Source organism: Carassius carassius, chromosome 33, assembly GCF_963082965.1.
Source record: "Carassius carassius chromosome 33, fCarCar2.1, whole genome shotgun sequence".
Classification (NCBI taxonomy): domain Eukaryota; kingdom Metazoa; phylum Chordata; class Actinopteri; order Cypriniformes; family Cyprinidae; genus Carassius; species Carassius carassius.
Genome location: NC_081787.1, coordinates 18,634,765 through 18,651,329, shown reverse-complemented (window position 1 = coordinate 18,651,329; position 16,565 = coordinate 18,634,765). Strand labels below are relative to the sequence as shown.

At 36.5% G+C, this 16,565-nt stretch overlaps 1 protein-coding gene across 3 annotated transcripts in view; it reads right to left on the bottom strand.

Annotated features, from left to right (window-relative positions):
• Positions 1–2,955: 2,955 nt before the first annotated feature.
• Positions 2,956–16,565, bottom strand: part of LOC132113912 (nucleophosmin-like) — a 31,194-nt gene continuing 17,584 nt past the window's right edge. Inside the window, exons 9-12 of one of the 3 annotated variants that reach the window (XR_009425227.1) lie at positions 11,189–11,296; positions 9,438–9,512; positions 3,200–3,471; positions 2,956–3,148 (exon numbers count right to left, since the gene is read on the bottom strand). Coding sequence is in view for 2 of the 3 variants with exons in the window: in XM_059521968.1 (XP_059377951.1) it covers positions 3,427–3,471; positions 9,438–9,512; positions 11,189–11,296 (228 nt within the window). In the remaining variant the exon portion in view is untranslated. Of the gene's footprint in view, positions 3,149–3,176; positions 3,472–9,437; positions 9,513–9,675; positions 9,725–11,188; positions 11,297–16,565 lie in introns of those variants that run through there. The other 2 variants (XM_059521969.1, XM_059521968.1) reach the window with 2 other exon arrangements.

Below are 16,565 nucleotides of genomic sequence, written 5' to 3'. Positions count from 1 at the left end.
TCCCATTATTAAATGGGATCAAAACAGTTTCTGTTCCCAACAGGATCTTGCTGACAGTGTTGTTTGCGCAGTCATGACTGGACACTTCAGTCAGACAGCTGAATCAGAGAAATATTTCATAATTCCATAATAACTGCTCATTGGAATAGCTTCAGGTGGAATTTATGTATGTTTCTGTTTCTGCCTGGAGTGTGCACTGATCTGGAATTCCTTACACTTGGGAAAGAGGGGGAATTCCATAGTTATACTTCAAGGCTTGCCCCCATACACACACACACACTGTCTGCTGAGCTCACTTCCTGCTGTAGTAGGTAAGTGTCAGCAGGCATAATGAAGGGGCAAAATCCAGGTGAGAGGCTGATTAATTGTCCCTTACAGTATAGAGGGAAGAAACTATCCATAAATCAAAATCCTGTCATCATAAACCATTATCGCCACCATGTGGTGAATGCATGAAGAATAATTTCAAAACTAAAGCAAAGTAAAAAGAATGTTCATGAAAAGATCAATCAAAATGGTCTACAATGACAAGAAGAATCATTCAAGTATAAAAATCCAGTTTGTTCTTACAAGTACCTTGCTTTTGGAGTTTGTGATGGATCTCTACATTTGAGATTCATCTGCCAATGGATGTAACTTTCTTCTCCCCTAAACTACTCTCTTCAAAAAGCATAAGAAAAAAGTGAGAGCTGCAAAATAAGCAGGGGTATGTATAATTCACAAAGTTTTAATTTTTAGGGCAATAAATAGAGTCGTCATCATGATGGCCACGGACTGGACCAGGTTCCAGAGTTTAGGAAACATGCTGATCAACATGCGATATGTTTTTCCCACGATTTGCTTCAGACATTCAGGAAAAAGGTAGCAAGTGTAAAAAGAAAATGTAACAGTATGTTTCAGCCAATGATAGAAAGGAATCAGGTGAACACCTTGGGAGGAGAAATGGGATGGAGACTTTCTGGAGCAGGATAAAGGACTGCTGAGGTCGAACAGAAAACATCTAAACCGTAAACTACTGCGCCGTACGGTCTTTTGAGTGTTACAAGAATCTAGAGCAGGGGTGTCGAACTCAATTCCTGGAGGGCCCTGCAGACTTTAGATTCAACCCTAACTAAACATACCTGATCCAACTAATCCAGTCCTTCAGGCTTATTTGAAAACTACATGTGTGTTGGAGCAGGGCTTGAACAAAACTCTGCAGGTCTCCAGCCCTTCAGGAATTGAGTCTGACACCCCTGATGTACAGCATCATCTAACATTTACTCCATCAGAGCTGCTTTTGAGTCAACATTCAGATGAAGGCTATTTGTAAAAATCAATTAAATCGTTAAATCAATCAATTCACACCTACGTTATTTGTAAATGAAATGACTACTGATGGACATCTAAAATCAAGATGCTGCATGGTGCAACCGTGCAATACAAAACACATATGAACACTTTCAGATTAGAAAGGTGCAGAATATAGTTTTTGTGCTAGTCTAGCCAGATGTCTTGTTCTGAAAACTTTACATGGCAAGAACATGATCTCATCTCCGGCCTTAGATGTTGGCAGTCACAACACCACCTTAGCATTTGGTTACCTTCATCCAAAGACTGGTTAAAGGCAGAATATAGGCAACTTCACATTGTTATAATTCACGGACAAAAGGTTTTTATACAGTATTTATTTCACAGATTAACTAAAGATGGATTACCTTAATTTCCATTCAAGAAAGAAACTTAATCTAACAATGCTAGCGAGCAGAATGATGCAACAAAATTTAACAGCTCACAGTGTAATCAACATCACCAAACAAGCAGCACTGTGCGACTGCATTATAAACTATTTTGTTGATCATTATGGAACAATACAGTTTTGTTGCAATGCACTGCTTGATTTAAGCATATACTTTGTCAGACAAAAAAAAAAAAAAACACTTGTACCAATTACACAGGGAGACACAACATGTCATTCTAATTAAAACAGATCTGCTTTCAAAAAAACACCTATGTATATTTCAGTGTTTTAACTATTAGTGCAAGCAAATTAAAATGGTTTAGTAAAAATATAAAAATAAAAACAACTGACAAAAATATAAAAGCGAAAGACGGATTTTAAGGCATCAAATCAACCAGACATGTACTAACAATCATCTTTTTAACAAGGTATAATATTCTGGCCGTGCTTCTCAAGAGCATTTTAATAAAAGAGTCTAGCACTAAATTGTATTAACTGATAATTGTATTAATTGGTAATTGATTTGTTTTATATTTTTTTTATGTTGAAGGCCATGGGAATTGCTGCAAGGGCTGCATGGAATTCTGTGAACTAGACGGAATCTTTAATCAGACGGAACAATCAGAATATGACTGAATCTTTAGCATTACTACACCTCAGCTGCCATCTTCACATGAAAAAATTAAGAGGCCGATTTACAGTGATTATGGTTTCAAATATACACAAGAAGTAAAATGAGGTGGTAGTCCAAAATAAAATTTTGCTCAAGATAACATTTATGATAACGATAATGTATTTTTTTTTTTTTTTTTTTCAAATGGCCTTACAAAACATTTTACTAAACTTGTGATAAACCAGCACCAACCAATATTGGTTTTCTACTTTCTATTTAAGAGTGATGCTAACAAAAACACCCAGGATTATATTTTACCCAAAATTCTAAAGAAAACAAAGGAAATTACATTTTGCATTAAAAAAGGCTTTTTTATTGACCATGAGCATTTTTGCATATATATATATATATATATATATATATATATATATATATACCCCCAAATTCTCATGAACATAATGTGCCAGAATGAGTTACTAACATAAAATAGTACAATTTAATTTTTTTTATTAAATCACCATAAATTATAATCTCTACCACAGATCATTCCATGATGCATAAATACTTTACAGTATTTTTCCCCCCACATTACTTTTTTTTTTTTTTTTTGCATTAAGATAATGAAAATTAGGGGAAATGTGCTTCATTCTTATAAAAGAAAAGAACATAATGCAAAACATTTGTGTAGTCCAAAATAGGCTTAATTTTCTTCATGCAAAATATAATCTCTTTTGAATTGTTTGGTAAAATATGACCTGCACAAGTTTGTGAATTTAGTGAGATTTACCCATTCGGATTCTCTTTTAAAATTAAAACTATCTTAGCAAAACATCCCATTAAATGTTCTTTTAAGATCCACTGTGGACTTGACAGAAAAAAAAATCCATAATTATAAGAAATACACAAAAAACATGATGCATGATATCTCTGCCATTGCTGATGCTCCTTTTGCTCTATCCATCTTCAAAGTGAGAGAAGAGCAGGCGGATGACGTTAAGATGGGAAAAGGCCAGATCGTACATCTGAAGTGCCGTTACTGGCTCACCCCAGACTTCTGCTGCACCGGGACGGGAAGGGGAGTGCAGTGCAGCCATTACTTTTTTAGTGACTGTAAAAAGTTCCAAAGGTCTTTGATCACCTGCAAGAAAATAAATGGGGGGAGAGAGAGAGAGGAGGGGGGAAAGGATGAGTTGGTGAAGCTGGAATGGAGTTTCTCTGATGTAGCGACTCATTTGGATACTTAATAATTAGAGCTGTGTGAGTCAGCTTGGATGAAAAACTCCACATTAACTGTGCGTCTGGAGCCCAGAGGAAGGGGGTGCAGTCGTACATACCAGAAAGTATGACTAGTGCCTCTCTTTGACAAAGACATGTCTCACACCTCTCTGCCTGCTGTGTTCCCAAAGCCGTTTTTGCTAGAAAACACACTCTCAACACACAAGCTCCACCCATTGTATATCTGAGAGGATACCTGCACAGCAAAGTCTGACACACTCCAGCCTTGTTTCTTGAACACAGGGCACAATGCATCAAATAGCTCAATACCGACCAAAACACAAAAACATCTAAACTCTGTTCCAAATGCTAGTGAGCTAACTTACTGCATACCATATTTTTATAAGTCGCACCTGAGTATAAGTCTCATCAGTCCAAAAATACGTCATGATGAGGAAAAAAACATATATATAAGTCGCATTTATTTAGAACCAAGAACCGAGAGAAAACATTACCGTCTACAGCCGCGAGAGGGCGCTCTACGCTGCTCAGTGTAGACTACAGGGGCACTGAGCAGAGAGCACCCTCTCGTGGCTGGAGAAGGTAATGTTTTCTCTTGGTTCATTTCTCTTGGTTCATGTCAAATTAATTTTGATAAATGAGTCGCACCTGACTATAAGTCGCAGGACCAGCCAAACTAATAAAAAAAGTGTGACTTATAGTCCAGAAAATACGGTACTTTCAAATGCAGCATCCAAACTGAAACGGGACCTCATAAGTGATCTGAAACCATCTTCATAGGCAGCAATGAACACAAACGGCACACAGGAGACTTGACTAAACGGAACAATATGAGTATAAAAATACAAAACGTACAAAAATTGGATACAAAAATGGACCATTTTAATAGTTATGGGTATTGAATGAAATATAAGTTTATTTATAATCGGCACGTTCAATATCTTTTGGAACAGCAGTTTCTTCACACATCTATGAATATTGGACGACTGATATATCGTCCAGGGTTAATATAACAAAATAGCTGGAAAGTGGGAGCTACTTTGTTTCTGATGCCCTTTGGCCAAACAGAAAACTGTTTCTGATCATTAAAAATAAATAAATAAAAAAGTTGGGGGTAGGTCAAATCTCAGCCGATAAGTGTTTCTGTTTGGCCCATAATAAGTGTTGGAAAAGGGACTTCTAATTTGACGTTGCTGAGAACGTGTGCCTGAGTGCAGTCCTGTCGAATTTACCTTTCTTTCATATAATGCATTCAGCAAATATTCATTTCAATATTAACTATCTTGCAAGTGAATCCAGCTGTTATATCGTATTTATTCTTGTTTTTCATCATAAATCTGTCTATTTTGCTGTTAAATTTTTTTTTAATTCAAATTGAATATATAATTTTTTTTATTTTTTATTTTTTTTATCTATCTATGATGCCTTAAAATGCTGTCTAGATATGCAGCTTGCTAAGTTCTAGAACAGAAAATTACAGGAACATTAAAGGGTTACTTCACCTAAAAATCTAAATTATGTCATTAATAACTCACCCTCATATTGTTCCAAACCCGTGACACCTCTGTTTATCTTCGGAACACAGTTTAAGATATTTTAGATTTAGTCCGAGAGCTCTCAGTCCCTCCATTGAAGCTGTGTGTACGGTATACTGTCCATGTCCAGAAAGGTAAGAAAAACATCATCAAAGTAGTCCATGTGACATCAGAGGGTCAGTTAGAATATTTTGAAGCATTGAAAATACATTTTGGTCCAAAAATAGCAAAAACGACGACTTTATTCAGCATTGTCTTCTCTTCCTTCTCTTCCGGGGTCTGTTGTGAGCGCGTTCACAACACTGCAGTGACGCTGCTGACGTGTTTTCTGGTGCGCCCAATAAAAAAGATAACACGTCAGCAGCGTCGTACATCAACAGTAACAGCACAACAGACCCAGTAGAGAAGACAATGCTGAATAAAGTCATAATTTTTGTTATTTTTGGACCAAAATGTATTTTCGATGCTTCAGCAAATTCTAACTGACCCTCTGATGTCACATGGACTACTTTGATGATGTTTTTCTTACCTTTCTGGACATGGACAGTATACCGTACACACAGCTTCAATGGAGGGACAGAAAATTCTCGGACTAAATCTAAAAAGATGAACGGAGGTCTTACAGGTTTGGAACGACATGAGGCTGAGTCATTAATGACATCATTTTTGGGTGAACTAACCCTTTAAGCAAGGGAATGCAAACGCAAAAAAAAAAAAAAAAATGCATGACTTTAATCCCAAAAATGAATAATGGCATTATGTGGTACTTGAACTACCTACAAACTGATTTTTAGGGAATGAGAAAAGAGGGTAATGTGTTTTAATGTGTGTTCCTGCAGCTTAAAAAAGCAGATACTAAAGTCATGGGTTTGATTCCCAAAAAACTGAGAAATATGTAAATGTCTGTCAAATAAATTAATTCACAAAGAAAAAAAGATATTAGCGTAAAATAAGACCTGGATGTGTTTTTTTAAGATCCACCCCACTGGTACCACTAACACACACAGACACTCACACTGACATTTGCACTCTCTCGTGAGTAATTCATCCTGAGGAGCTACAGCAGACATGATAGTGCGCTTTAGTTAAAAGAGAGAATTTTATCTTGACCCAAACGTGGCCATTTGTGAGGGCTGCTTTAGACTACGGCAATATTTTAGGTCAACACCCAGCCTGACACATACAAATGCAAAAAAAGCTCTAGAATAAAAGAGATGGCAAGAAAGGAATGAGTGAAGGAGGGATTTAAATCACAGCTAAAGATGTCAGGCGTTACAGCTCCCTCCTGTTCTTTTGAATGCCAAGAGGTCAATCAGTACATATTTCATTTGCTGACAAAAAAAAGAGAGAGCAGCAGGAAGAACTCAGCATGACACCCCCAACTGGCCCAGTAAGACAGAAGATGCAAAGGCCTAAAATATACTCAAATGCAAGTATTTCACTTGTTTTTTTGTTTTTTTTACTAGAATAATAACATCCATGTTGGCACAAACATTTCAAGGTAACTATATCGCCCCCTTGAGGCAGGGTTACACGACACGACAAGAATGTACAACAACAATTGAAGTTTTTTCTTTGTGTTTTTGAAAGGTTTCACATTCAAAGCTTTCTTAATTATCCCGTTCACACAGATTCGTGAAAACGACTAAAACACTGTATTATGCATGCCAGGCCAGTAGTTGGCGATGTCACTATGTAAAGAAACACTATGCGCCTGCACACATACACATTCTTCTACAGAGCGGTGAATTTGGTTGTCAAGTGCTTGCGCATACCTATAGACAAAACACATAATATGCATGTGCATGACATCACCATTTTCACAAACTTTTGGTTTTGACAGTTTACACTCAGACAATAAATGTATCATTATAAAAACATGCACTTTGAAACCAGTTTTCAGTTGTTTGCCTTTTCATGCCCCCAAAAAAACTGTTGCCAAAATGGATAAAAAAAATTATAATAAGTTTTCAGTTTAAATGGGTGTTGTGTGAATGCCCGCTTAACCTAAAAACATTTTCGTTACTTTAAATAAAAACGTCTAATTAAAATAAATAAACTTAAAATTATTGAGTTTTACTTGATGTACGAAAATAACTAAAACTGAAATAGAGATTAATAAAAAAATATACAAATAAAACTAATAAAAATGATACAAACACAAAACCAACTGACTAAAACTTTAAACTGAAAATAAAAGCATAAAAATATAAACAAATTCCTGAAACGAAAATTTATTTAATTTCAGCTACTTGCCAAATTAACATTTAGTTTGACTTTGTTTTAAGTTTATGTCCTCAAATAACTAAATAAATAATAATAATAAATTAAAAATATACTACTGACATATATCTATATCTATATGTATATATATATATACAACCCGAATTCCGGAAAAGTTGGGACGTTTTTAAAATTTTAATAAAATGAAAACTAAAGGAATTTCAAATCACATGAGCCAATATTTTATTCACAATAGAACATAGATAACGTAGCAAATGTTTAAACTGAGAAATTTTACACTTTTATCCACTTAATTAGCTCATTTAAAATTTAATGCCTGCTACAGGTCTCAAAAAAGTTGGCACGGGGGCAACAAATGGCTAAAAAAGCAAGCAGTTTTGAAAAGATTCAGCTGGGAGAACATCTAGTGATTAATTAAGTTAATTGATATCTGGTCTGTAACATGATTAGCTATAAAAGCTTTGTCTTAGAGAAGCAGAGTCTCTCAGAAGTAAAGATGGGCAGAGGCTCTCCAATCTGTGAAAGACTGCGTAAAAAAATTGTGGAAAACTTTAAAAACAATGTTCCTCAACGTCAAATTGCAAAGGCTTTGCAAATCTCATCATCTACAGTGCATAACATCATCAAAAGATTCAGAGAAACTGGAGAAATCTCTGTGCGTAAGGGACAAGGCCGGAGACCTTCGGGCTCTCAGACGACACTGCATCACTCATCGGCATGATTGTGTCAATGACATTACTAAATGGGCCCAGGAATACTTTCAGAAACCACTGTCGGTAAACACAATCCGCCGTGCCATCAGCAGATGCCAACTAAAGCTCTATCATGCAAAAAGGAAGCCATATGTGAACATGGTCCAGAAGCGCCGTCGTGTCCTGTGGGCCAAGGCTCATTTAAAATGGACTGTTTCAAAGTGGAATAGTGTTTTATGGTCAGACGAGTCCAAATTTGACATTCTTGTTGGAAATCACGGACGCCGTGTCCTCCGGGCTAAAGAGGAGGGAGACCTTCCAGCATGTTATCAGCGTTCAGCTCAAAAGCCAGCATCTCTGATGGTATGGGGGTGCATAAGTGCATACGGTATGGGCAGCTTGCATGTTTTGGAAGGCTCTGTGTATGCTGAAAGGTATATAAAGGTTTTAGAGCAACATATGCTTCCCTCCAAACAACGTCTATTTCAGGGAAAGCCTTGTTTATTTCAGCAGGACAATGCAAAACCACATACTGCAGCTATAACAACAGCATGGCTTCGTCGTAGAAGAGTCCGGGTGCTAACCTGGCCTGCCTGCAGTCCAGATCTTTCACCTATAGAGAACATTTGGTGCATCATTAAACGAAAAATACGTCAAAGACGACCACGAACTCTTCAGCAGCTGGAAATCTATATAAGGCAAGAATGGGACCAAATTCCAACAGCAAAACTCCAGCAACTCATAGCCTCAATGCCCAGACGTCTTCAAACTGTTTTGAAAAGAAAAGGAGATGCTACACCATGGTAAACATGCCCCGTCCCAACTATTTTGAGACCTGTTAGCAGAAATCAAAATTGAAATGAGCTCATTTTGTGCATAAAATTGTAAACTTTCTCAGTTTAAACATTTGCTACGTTATCTATGTTCTATTGTGAATAAAATATTGGCTCATGTGATTTGAAAGTCTTTTAGTTTTCATTTTATTAAAATTAAAAAAACGTCCCAACTTTTCCGGAATTCGGGTTGTATATCTATATATATATATATATATATACAAACGAATATAAACTACATAAACACAACAAAAATCCATAAAACATACAAAAAATTAAGTATGTTAATAACTATGTTGAACAGGACGTAGTTAAGGTTGTCTTCGCATAATAGTGTACATTTCTAGCCTGATGCTTTTGTATTTCTCCACCGGCTGAGGAATGTCTCATCTTCTGAGCTGAAGTGTCTTAATCTTTTAAGTGGACATTTCTTACTTAAAAGACCTCTTAGAAGTGTTGACAAATTTTGTTAGGGCTGCAGTACATGCTTTCTACGCAACGTGTGAGTGCTAGAAATACTCCAGCCAGAGGGTGACAGTGCTTTATGAAAGCAGCGATACTCACTTGTTTATCGGAGATCTTGAAAGCGCTTCTAGCGTAGTTCTCAAACTTCTGTTCCGTCTTTGGAAGTGGCTTCCCCTGTTTCAGAGAAACATATTTTTTTGTAGAAATGAAATGGCCCTTTTTCATCACTGGTGTCTCTCTGTTAAGTGTTGAGATCATCCTGTCTCGGAGCCAGAGAACTGCTGCCGTGATGAACAGGGTGAGTCGTTGGGTGTTGGACGCACTTCAGTGAACTCACATTTTTTGTGTCCTTTACAGTAATTCCAGTTCCCCTTATCTACAGCAGACTGAATGAAGTCACACGGACACAAATCATCATATCTGCTCCACACAATCCATCCATCCTATCCTTCCAGTTTTAAACTAGATATTATGGCACAACACACTATTCCTCTCGCTCTCCTTTTTTTTTTTTTTTTTTTTGAGTTTTTAAGAAGCATACAGCTAGTGTAGAGACCTCTAATATTACAGGTTTTTTTTTTTTCAACCTGCTGTTGATTGCCACATCCATGAGTAAGTTCACCACCTTTCAATAGTTTGGGGTCAGTAAGATTTTTTTTTTTTTTACATTAATAAATTAATACTTAAACAACAAAAGTGACAGTTAATACATTTCTAATGTTATAAAAGATTTGTAATTCAAATAAATGCTCTTTTTTCAATCTTTCAATACATATAATTTTAAACAATATTAAGTTACCACAAAAGATTAAGCAGGAAAACTGTTTTCAACATTGATGATAATAATAATAATAATAATAATAATAATAATAATAATAATAATAATAATAATAAATGTTTCTTGATCAGCAAATCAGCATATAAAAATGATTTCTGAAGGATCATGTGACACTGAAGACTGGAGTAATGAAGCTGAAAATTCAGCTTTGCATCACAGGAATAAATTAAATTTTAAAATATATTAAAATATAAAACAGTTATTTGAAATTGTAATAATATATATATTTTTTTACTGTATTTTTGATCAAATAAATGCAGTCTTGGTGAGCTTAGAACTTCGTTGAACATAAAATGTCTTTCAAAACCATTAAAAACTGCCAACCCCAAGTGTTTGAACAATAGTGTAGGTGGTGCAGATAAGCCAAGAGAGTTTTGCATATTTGAAAATCAGTATTAAACATCTACTTATGGTGTTGTACTACTGCCTACTTGGATGCATAGTTCATAGCTTGCATTATTCGTTCTGACAAACTGAAAAACAGCATTTCACACGAGCTAAATTTATTATTATATTATATTATATTATATTATAGCATCTCACTGCATGGTGTGTTTGCATGCAGTCATTTAACATTTAAAGGATCAGCATTGGTTTCGAAAACAGAGCAATGTAATGAGAGACTCACAAGGATCACAAGGCTATTATAGATCTGAGGATGTGAGGATGAAGAGGGTTAGTGGTCAGGGGTGCTGAGTGAATGCGTGCATATGTGAACTGATTGAGGAAGTGAGCAGGTGGACACAGAAGGACTGGATAATCCTGACATCATGATGTCATATAGCTGGTCATTCCCCCTCCGGCCTTTAACTCAGACACCTCATTAACATTTGACCACCTCATCATCTGCTAAATCAGCTTACTTACTGTTAACACACAGCATGTGTGTGTGTGTGTGTGTGTGTTTGTATGTCAGGGCTAAAGCATGTGTGTGAATATAGAAAAGAAATGCATCCACATGTAGCAGGGAGACAAATGTCAATGTGAAATGGAATATGTTGAGTATTTGTACCTCTTTAGCTGTTGATGCAAGTTTGCTTTTGACCTCACTCAGGTTAGGAGTGCTGGGAGTCTTCCCAGAAGGCCCTGCTGCAGACTTGTCTTTTACTTTCTGTGGTGTCTGTAAACAAGAAAAAATGCAAAAATCCAGTCATGTCACTTATTTATACAGCACATTCAAAGCAGCTTTACAGTAATAAGGGGGGGGGGGGGGGTTAAACCAATGATGCAAATTTCATTAAATATGAGACAAATCCAAATTCTGCTGTTCAATGTTGATTCAGTTGAGCTCAATAACAGTGATGATGCTGCAGAATTTGGCAATTGTGAAACAAATTCAATTTAGTATAAAGCAGCTCTACAGATGACAACCGTATTTTCATTCAGCTCAATTGTTCTGTTTTTGTCCGAGAGTGTCAGTGCCACACATCATGCTAGATATTGAGAAGAAGAGGCCATGTACAATAAAAAAAAAAGGTTATTCTCATGCATAACATACACCAGGAGGCTCCTTGACCCATTGAGCCTTAATCAGCTGCCTAGTCTGGCCCACAGACCTCTGAACAAATGACAGCACCCTTTGACAAATTTGGAGCAGCACAAATGATCCTTTAATTGCTTCCATACAGGAGAAGACAAGCCCAAAGCTCTTAGATGCGTTGGAGGGACGGGACGCTCTGCTAAGAGGAGGAATAAATGACTTGTTTCTCTGTGACAAGACTATCATTTCCGAACACCCTCATGTTATACAGAGATGAACAACTTACTGTATCAGCACCATTAAAACTATTACACACTGTGGCCACAAAAACACTTAAACTATATCAATGTCCATTACCATGATAACCAAGGACGCTGCAGGTTCTGTCGGACATAACTTCACTTCTCAAATTAATTTTTGCAATTTACTGTCTTTTTTTTTTTTTTTTTGAAACTTGTCCAGAGCATCATTGCATGAAATTTACTCTCGGAGAACAAATGCAAGTGAGCATGTTTATCCTCTCCATCACAGATGTACTAGTGGATGTACTCTTCAACAATACATTGAACTCATACATTTTTAGATAATTTATATTATATATTTGATATAAACATAAATAAACTTAATGTGATGCTTACTCATACTCATACATAGATGAAACGGGTAAGAAACCAGTAAGATTTCTGTAATAATACTAACAGACTACATGTGTTTTACAGTAAATACACAATAATCTGGTTTATACATTGATAATATATGAATCCAGTTTTTCAATCTCATCAATTTTAACTAAACGCTGTTTTTACATAGATATATTTTAGCAATATTTTAAGGATGTTAATAGTTTTCAACTGAATAAATGTAATCGTTTTCACAACGAACAGATGTATGCTGATTCTGAGCAATGTGAACAAATGCATTTTGAAAAGGATTAATTAAAACAAATATATGCATATTATTCAAATGAACTATGTGCCTATTTCTTACCCGTTTCATTTATGTATGACTAACAAATATGCATCATGTTAATTTATTCATCCAACTGGATGGTGAATTTTATATGCAATTTAAACAGAAATCTTAATTTTAGACTTTAATATGTTTTTAAGTGTCCCTGTGAAGGATTTGTCAGGTTTCACAGTTGATTTTTAAGTCAGTTTAGCTCAAGTAAACACAGGTGCTGTAGCAGATGCTAGGAGCATCTCCTGTCCTGTTGCCAAATTGTGATCATATTTTGGAGGGCAGGTCTCTTATTTTGTCACTGCACGGGATGGTAATTTTCTTTCAAAGCCAGTAAAGTTTCCCAGGTGTAAACAGGGTTTGCATTGGTGCAATAAAATTAAAATGTTTCACGTGCTTACTGATGCTCTCTCATAGTATAGAAGATTGTGAGGGCAAATGTCTGTATTATTACAACTTCACTGAAGTATCTGGAGTCCACACTTTAAAAGAGCGGGTCTGTGTCTGTGTGTGCTCAATGGGCACAGGTGTGTGTCCAGCTTTAAGCAGAGAGATACTATCCCTCTACAGACTGATATAAGCGCTCTCTCTCACACACACACACACACACACACACACACTGGCCTGTCCATGCATGCAGCCCAGCCAGGAATCCACACTGATTGTAGGGTTACACTGATGGATAGAGCCTTGTTTTACACAGTAAGTGAAAAGATGGAAATAGAGGGAAGAAATGGAGATGTAAAGCATGAAGACTTTTGCCATATGTGAATATATGAATCCTTCAAATGACCTCCGTGCCCTTTAAAGTGAACCCAACTAGACCATCTTGATAGGTGGAGTGATTATTTCATGTTTATATATTCTTTTTTTTTTTTAAGTCAGTAGGAAAAGGTATATAAAATAAACCAGAAATACTAGCTAAACAATTTTTTTAAAAATGAGTTAATTGCCTAGGAAACTAACTGAAATAAAATTAGCTGAAGTAATAAAATTAATAAAACTGAAATAAACTAAAGCGAAATATATACATACATTCAAATTCAAAACATTAACAAACATATGAATATATACTACAAATGTATATAAATAATGTTAAAATTACACTATGTACACACAATAATTTGAATGGAAAGATGTCTGAGAGATACTAAAATAAGATGCAAGTCCACTTAAAGGCTCACGTACAAGTTTGGTCTGAGTTTGGCTTTCCTAACAGTGAAAACGTCACAAAACCAAAGCATCTCTAGGCACATCTTGACACACATTGTGTATGAGTTCAGCTTCAAGGTGAACAGGTTAACATCCCTCAAGCAAGCTTTTGGCCCAGCTAGATGAAAGACGAAAGTGAGAGAAGAACATAAAGTAATGGACAATGTCTTCCAGTCTTTCTTTGGGAGATCAAAATAAATAATCCCCTTTTCCTCTGTAGCAATTGACTAGCATGCGATAGATCAAAAGGTATCAGATTAAAGGACAAATGCATTCACGACACACACACACACACACACACACACAGGACTGGCAGAAGACCAGAGAGGCCCAGCGTGGTGCAGTCATTATATAGCAGGGCGTTTTTGTGTGTTGGGAAAGGACAGCTGTAGAGTTAAGACAGCTGACAGACAGAGTGTGCAGCGAGCTTTTTAATCTAAGCCAGACACTGATTACAGATGCCAGGGGACGGCACTTAATCATTAGCACGCTAGTATTTGATGTAATCAGTTGTCCTCTATACACACAAACACACATGTGACTCCACTGAGCCGTGATCAAGTGAGTAACTTCCAAAAAACTGACCTTTAACAATCAGGGATATTACCGCTTTTATGTATTTAAGGACAGGTAATGGTCTCAGCTGCCTAATAGGAATCGACTATACAAGTGTCCATACAGCCATCATGTCGGCCTCTTCTATGTTTCCATCGTATGCTCTGATAGATTTTTGACTCAAGGCATAACTCAGTTCAGCACACAGCTACTCAGCCGTTTCATTTTCTCATTCTGACTGAAAAATAATGATTATACTTTATGGCATTGGGAATGGCAGGGAATGCATAAACAGATAAAATGTATACCTTCTATACAATGTAAGACAATTTGGATAAAAAAACATCTGCAGAATACATAAATGTAAATACACTATCGATTGTCAAAAGTTTGGAGTCGTTAATAATGTTTAATGTTTTTCAAGGAAGTGTAGTTTTTTTTTCTCACTGAGGCTGCATTTATTTGAAAAATGCAGTAGAAATGTTAATATTGTAAAATGTTATTACAATTTTAAAATGCAATCCATTCCTGTGATGCAAAGCTGAATTAACATCATCGTTACTCCAGTCTTAAGTGTCATATGGTCCTTCAGAAAACTCTCTAAGCTGATTTGCAGCTCAAGAAACATGTCTTATTATCGGTGTTAAAAAAAAAATTTTTGTTTTGTTTTTTGTTTTTTTTTTGGAAACCATGTTACTTTTTTTAAGGACTTTTGGATTGACAGAAATAACTTAAACAAATTAGGCTGCAAAAGAGCCTATCAGAATCAGAATAGAAATGAAAATTGCGGAATAGAATAGAAATGAGGAAGCATTTACCAAGACAGTCAATGAACAGTTTGCATTTCGGCTGAGGCAGACTAGCATAAAACGAACTTGACTTTGTGCATGAATATTCTTGTATACTTTATGACATTCACAGATGTAGGTATCTTACAGTTATGTCCCATACTATTGTACTAAACTTGTTTCTACATGCAAATACAGTCTTACAGAGCATTCCACAACTGCTCGTGCATGTCAGTCTGAAATGCAAGCAATTTGTCTTCATGCATTCATACAGATATACAGTTCTCTGATGAAAGAATGCAAAGAGTTAAGCAGTGCGTCTGCTACACTTTAATGACAGAGCACACCGTTTCCGCTCACGTCATGGCCTGCAGGGACACCCAACGCCAAGCCCTAATGATTTCTAAAGGCAGAGGTGTGGCCACCGGAAACAAGGGTAGGAGAAGGACGAGTAGGAGTGGCCGACCGGAAACAGAAGAGTGTCTAATCTGGTCAGGTGTTTTAACAACCACGTCTTACAGCAGAACATGGCCATTATGGAATTAGCTAAATGCGGGTGCACACACACACACACACAGCTCCCCCCACCCCCCAGGTCTTTCTATAACAGTAGGTAATTAGTGCTCCTTACGTCAAGCATCTAAGATGCTAATAACAAGCTTACCAAGTCTTACATTGTTATTTCAAGTGAACAGCCAGCGGGAACGATGGCAAACTGGTTTCAACATTGTTAAGGGATGTTTCAAACATTGTGCGGGTGCTTACATGTTAAAGGTGGTCCGGGTTTGAATTCAAAGACCAAAGGTCACCCTGTAAAGGTTTATACCTGTCCTGAAGGGGTGTGTTCCAGGGGTCAGAGGTCAGACAAATTTAAATAATTGGTGAAAGTTCAGTCTCGCTTTTGTTTGTCACCTTCAAAAAACCTGCCAACTTAAGTAACTGGTCGTATTGTTTGTGAAATAAAAAACAAAAAAATAATTAAAGCACACATATACATACATTCTTAAGTTTACACTGTTCTTGTGTTCCGTCTGGATGACTGTTACTTCTCTAGATGTCTTTGAAGAACTCTTACTGTGCGTAGCGTTCCTACTCCTGTATTTTTTTTGATTTAGCACCACTATTACAGTGAAAGAAAAAAAAAACTACATCAAAGAATATTCAACCCCACACAACAGCATGTGCACCGGTCAAAGGAGAAAAAAATGTGATTCCAAGAAATTCTGGAGAATGCATTTTAGATTCCCAACATCGGTCACCCTGCCAGAAAGCAGTGGCTTTGAGACTAGTTTGTTGTTTTAAAGCAGACCACAAATGACCTTCAAATTGGTCGTTTTGGGATTGTTGCCACCAGCATCTAGTTAACAGCACTTCACTGTTTCTTTGCATGGGAA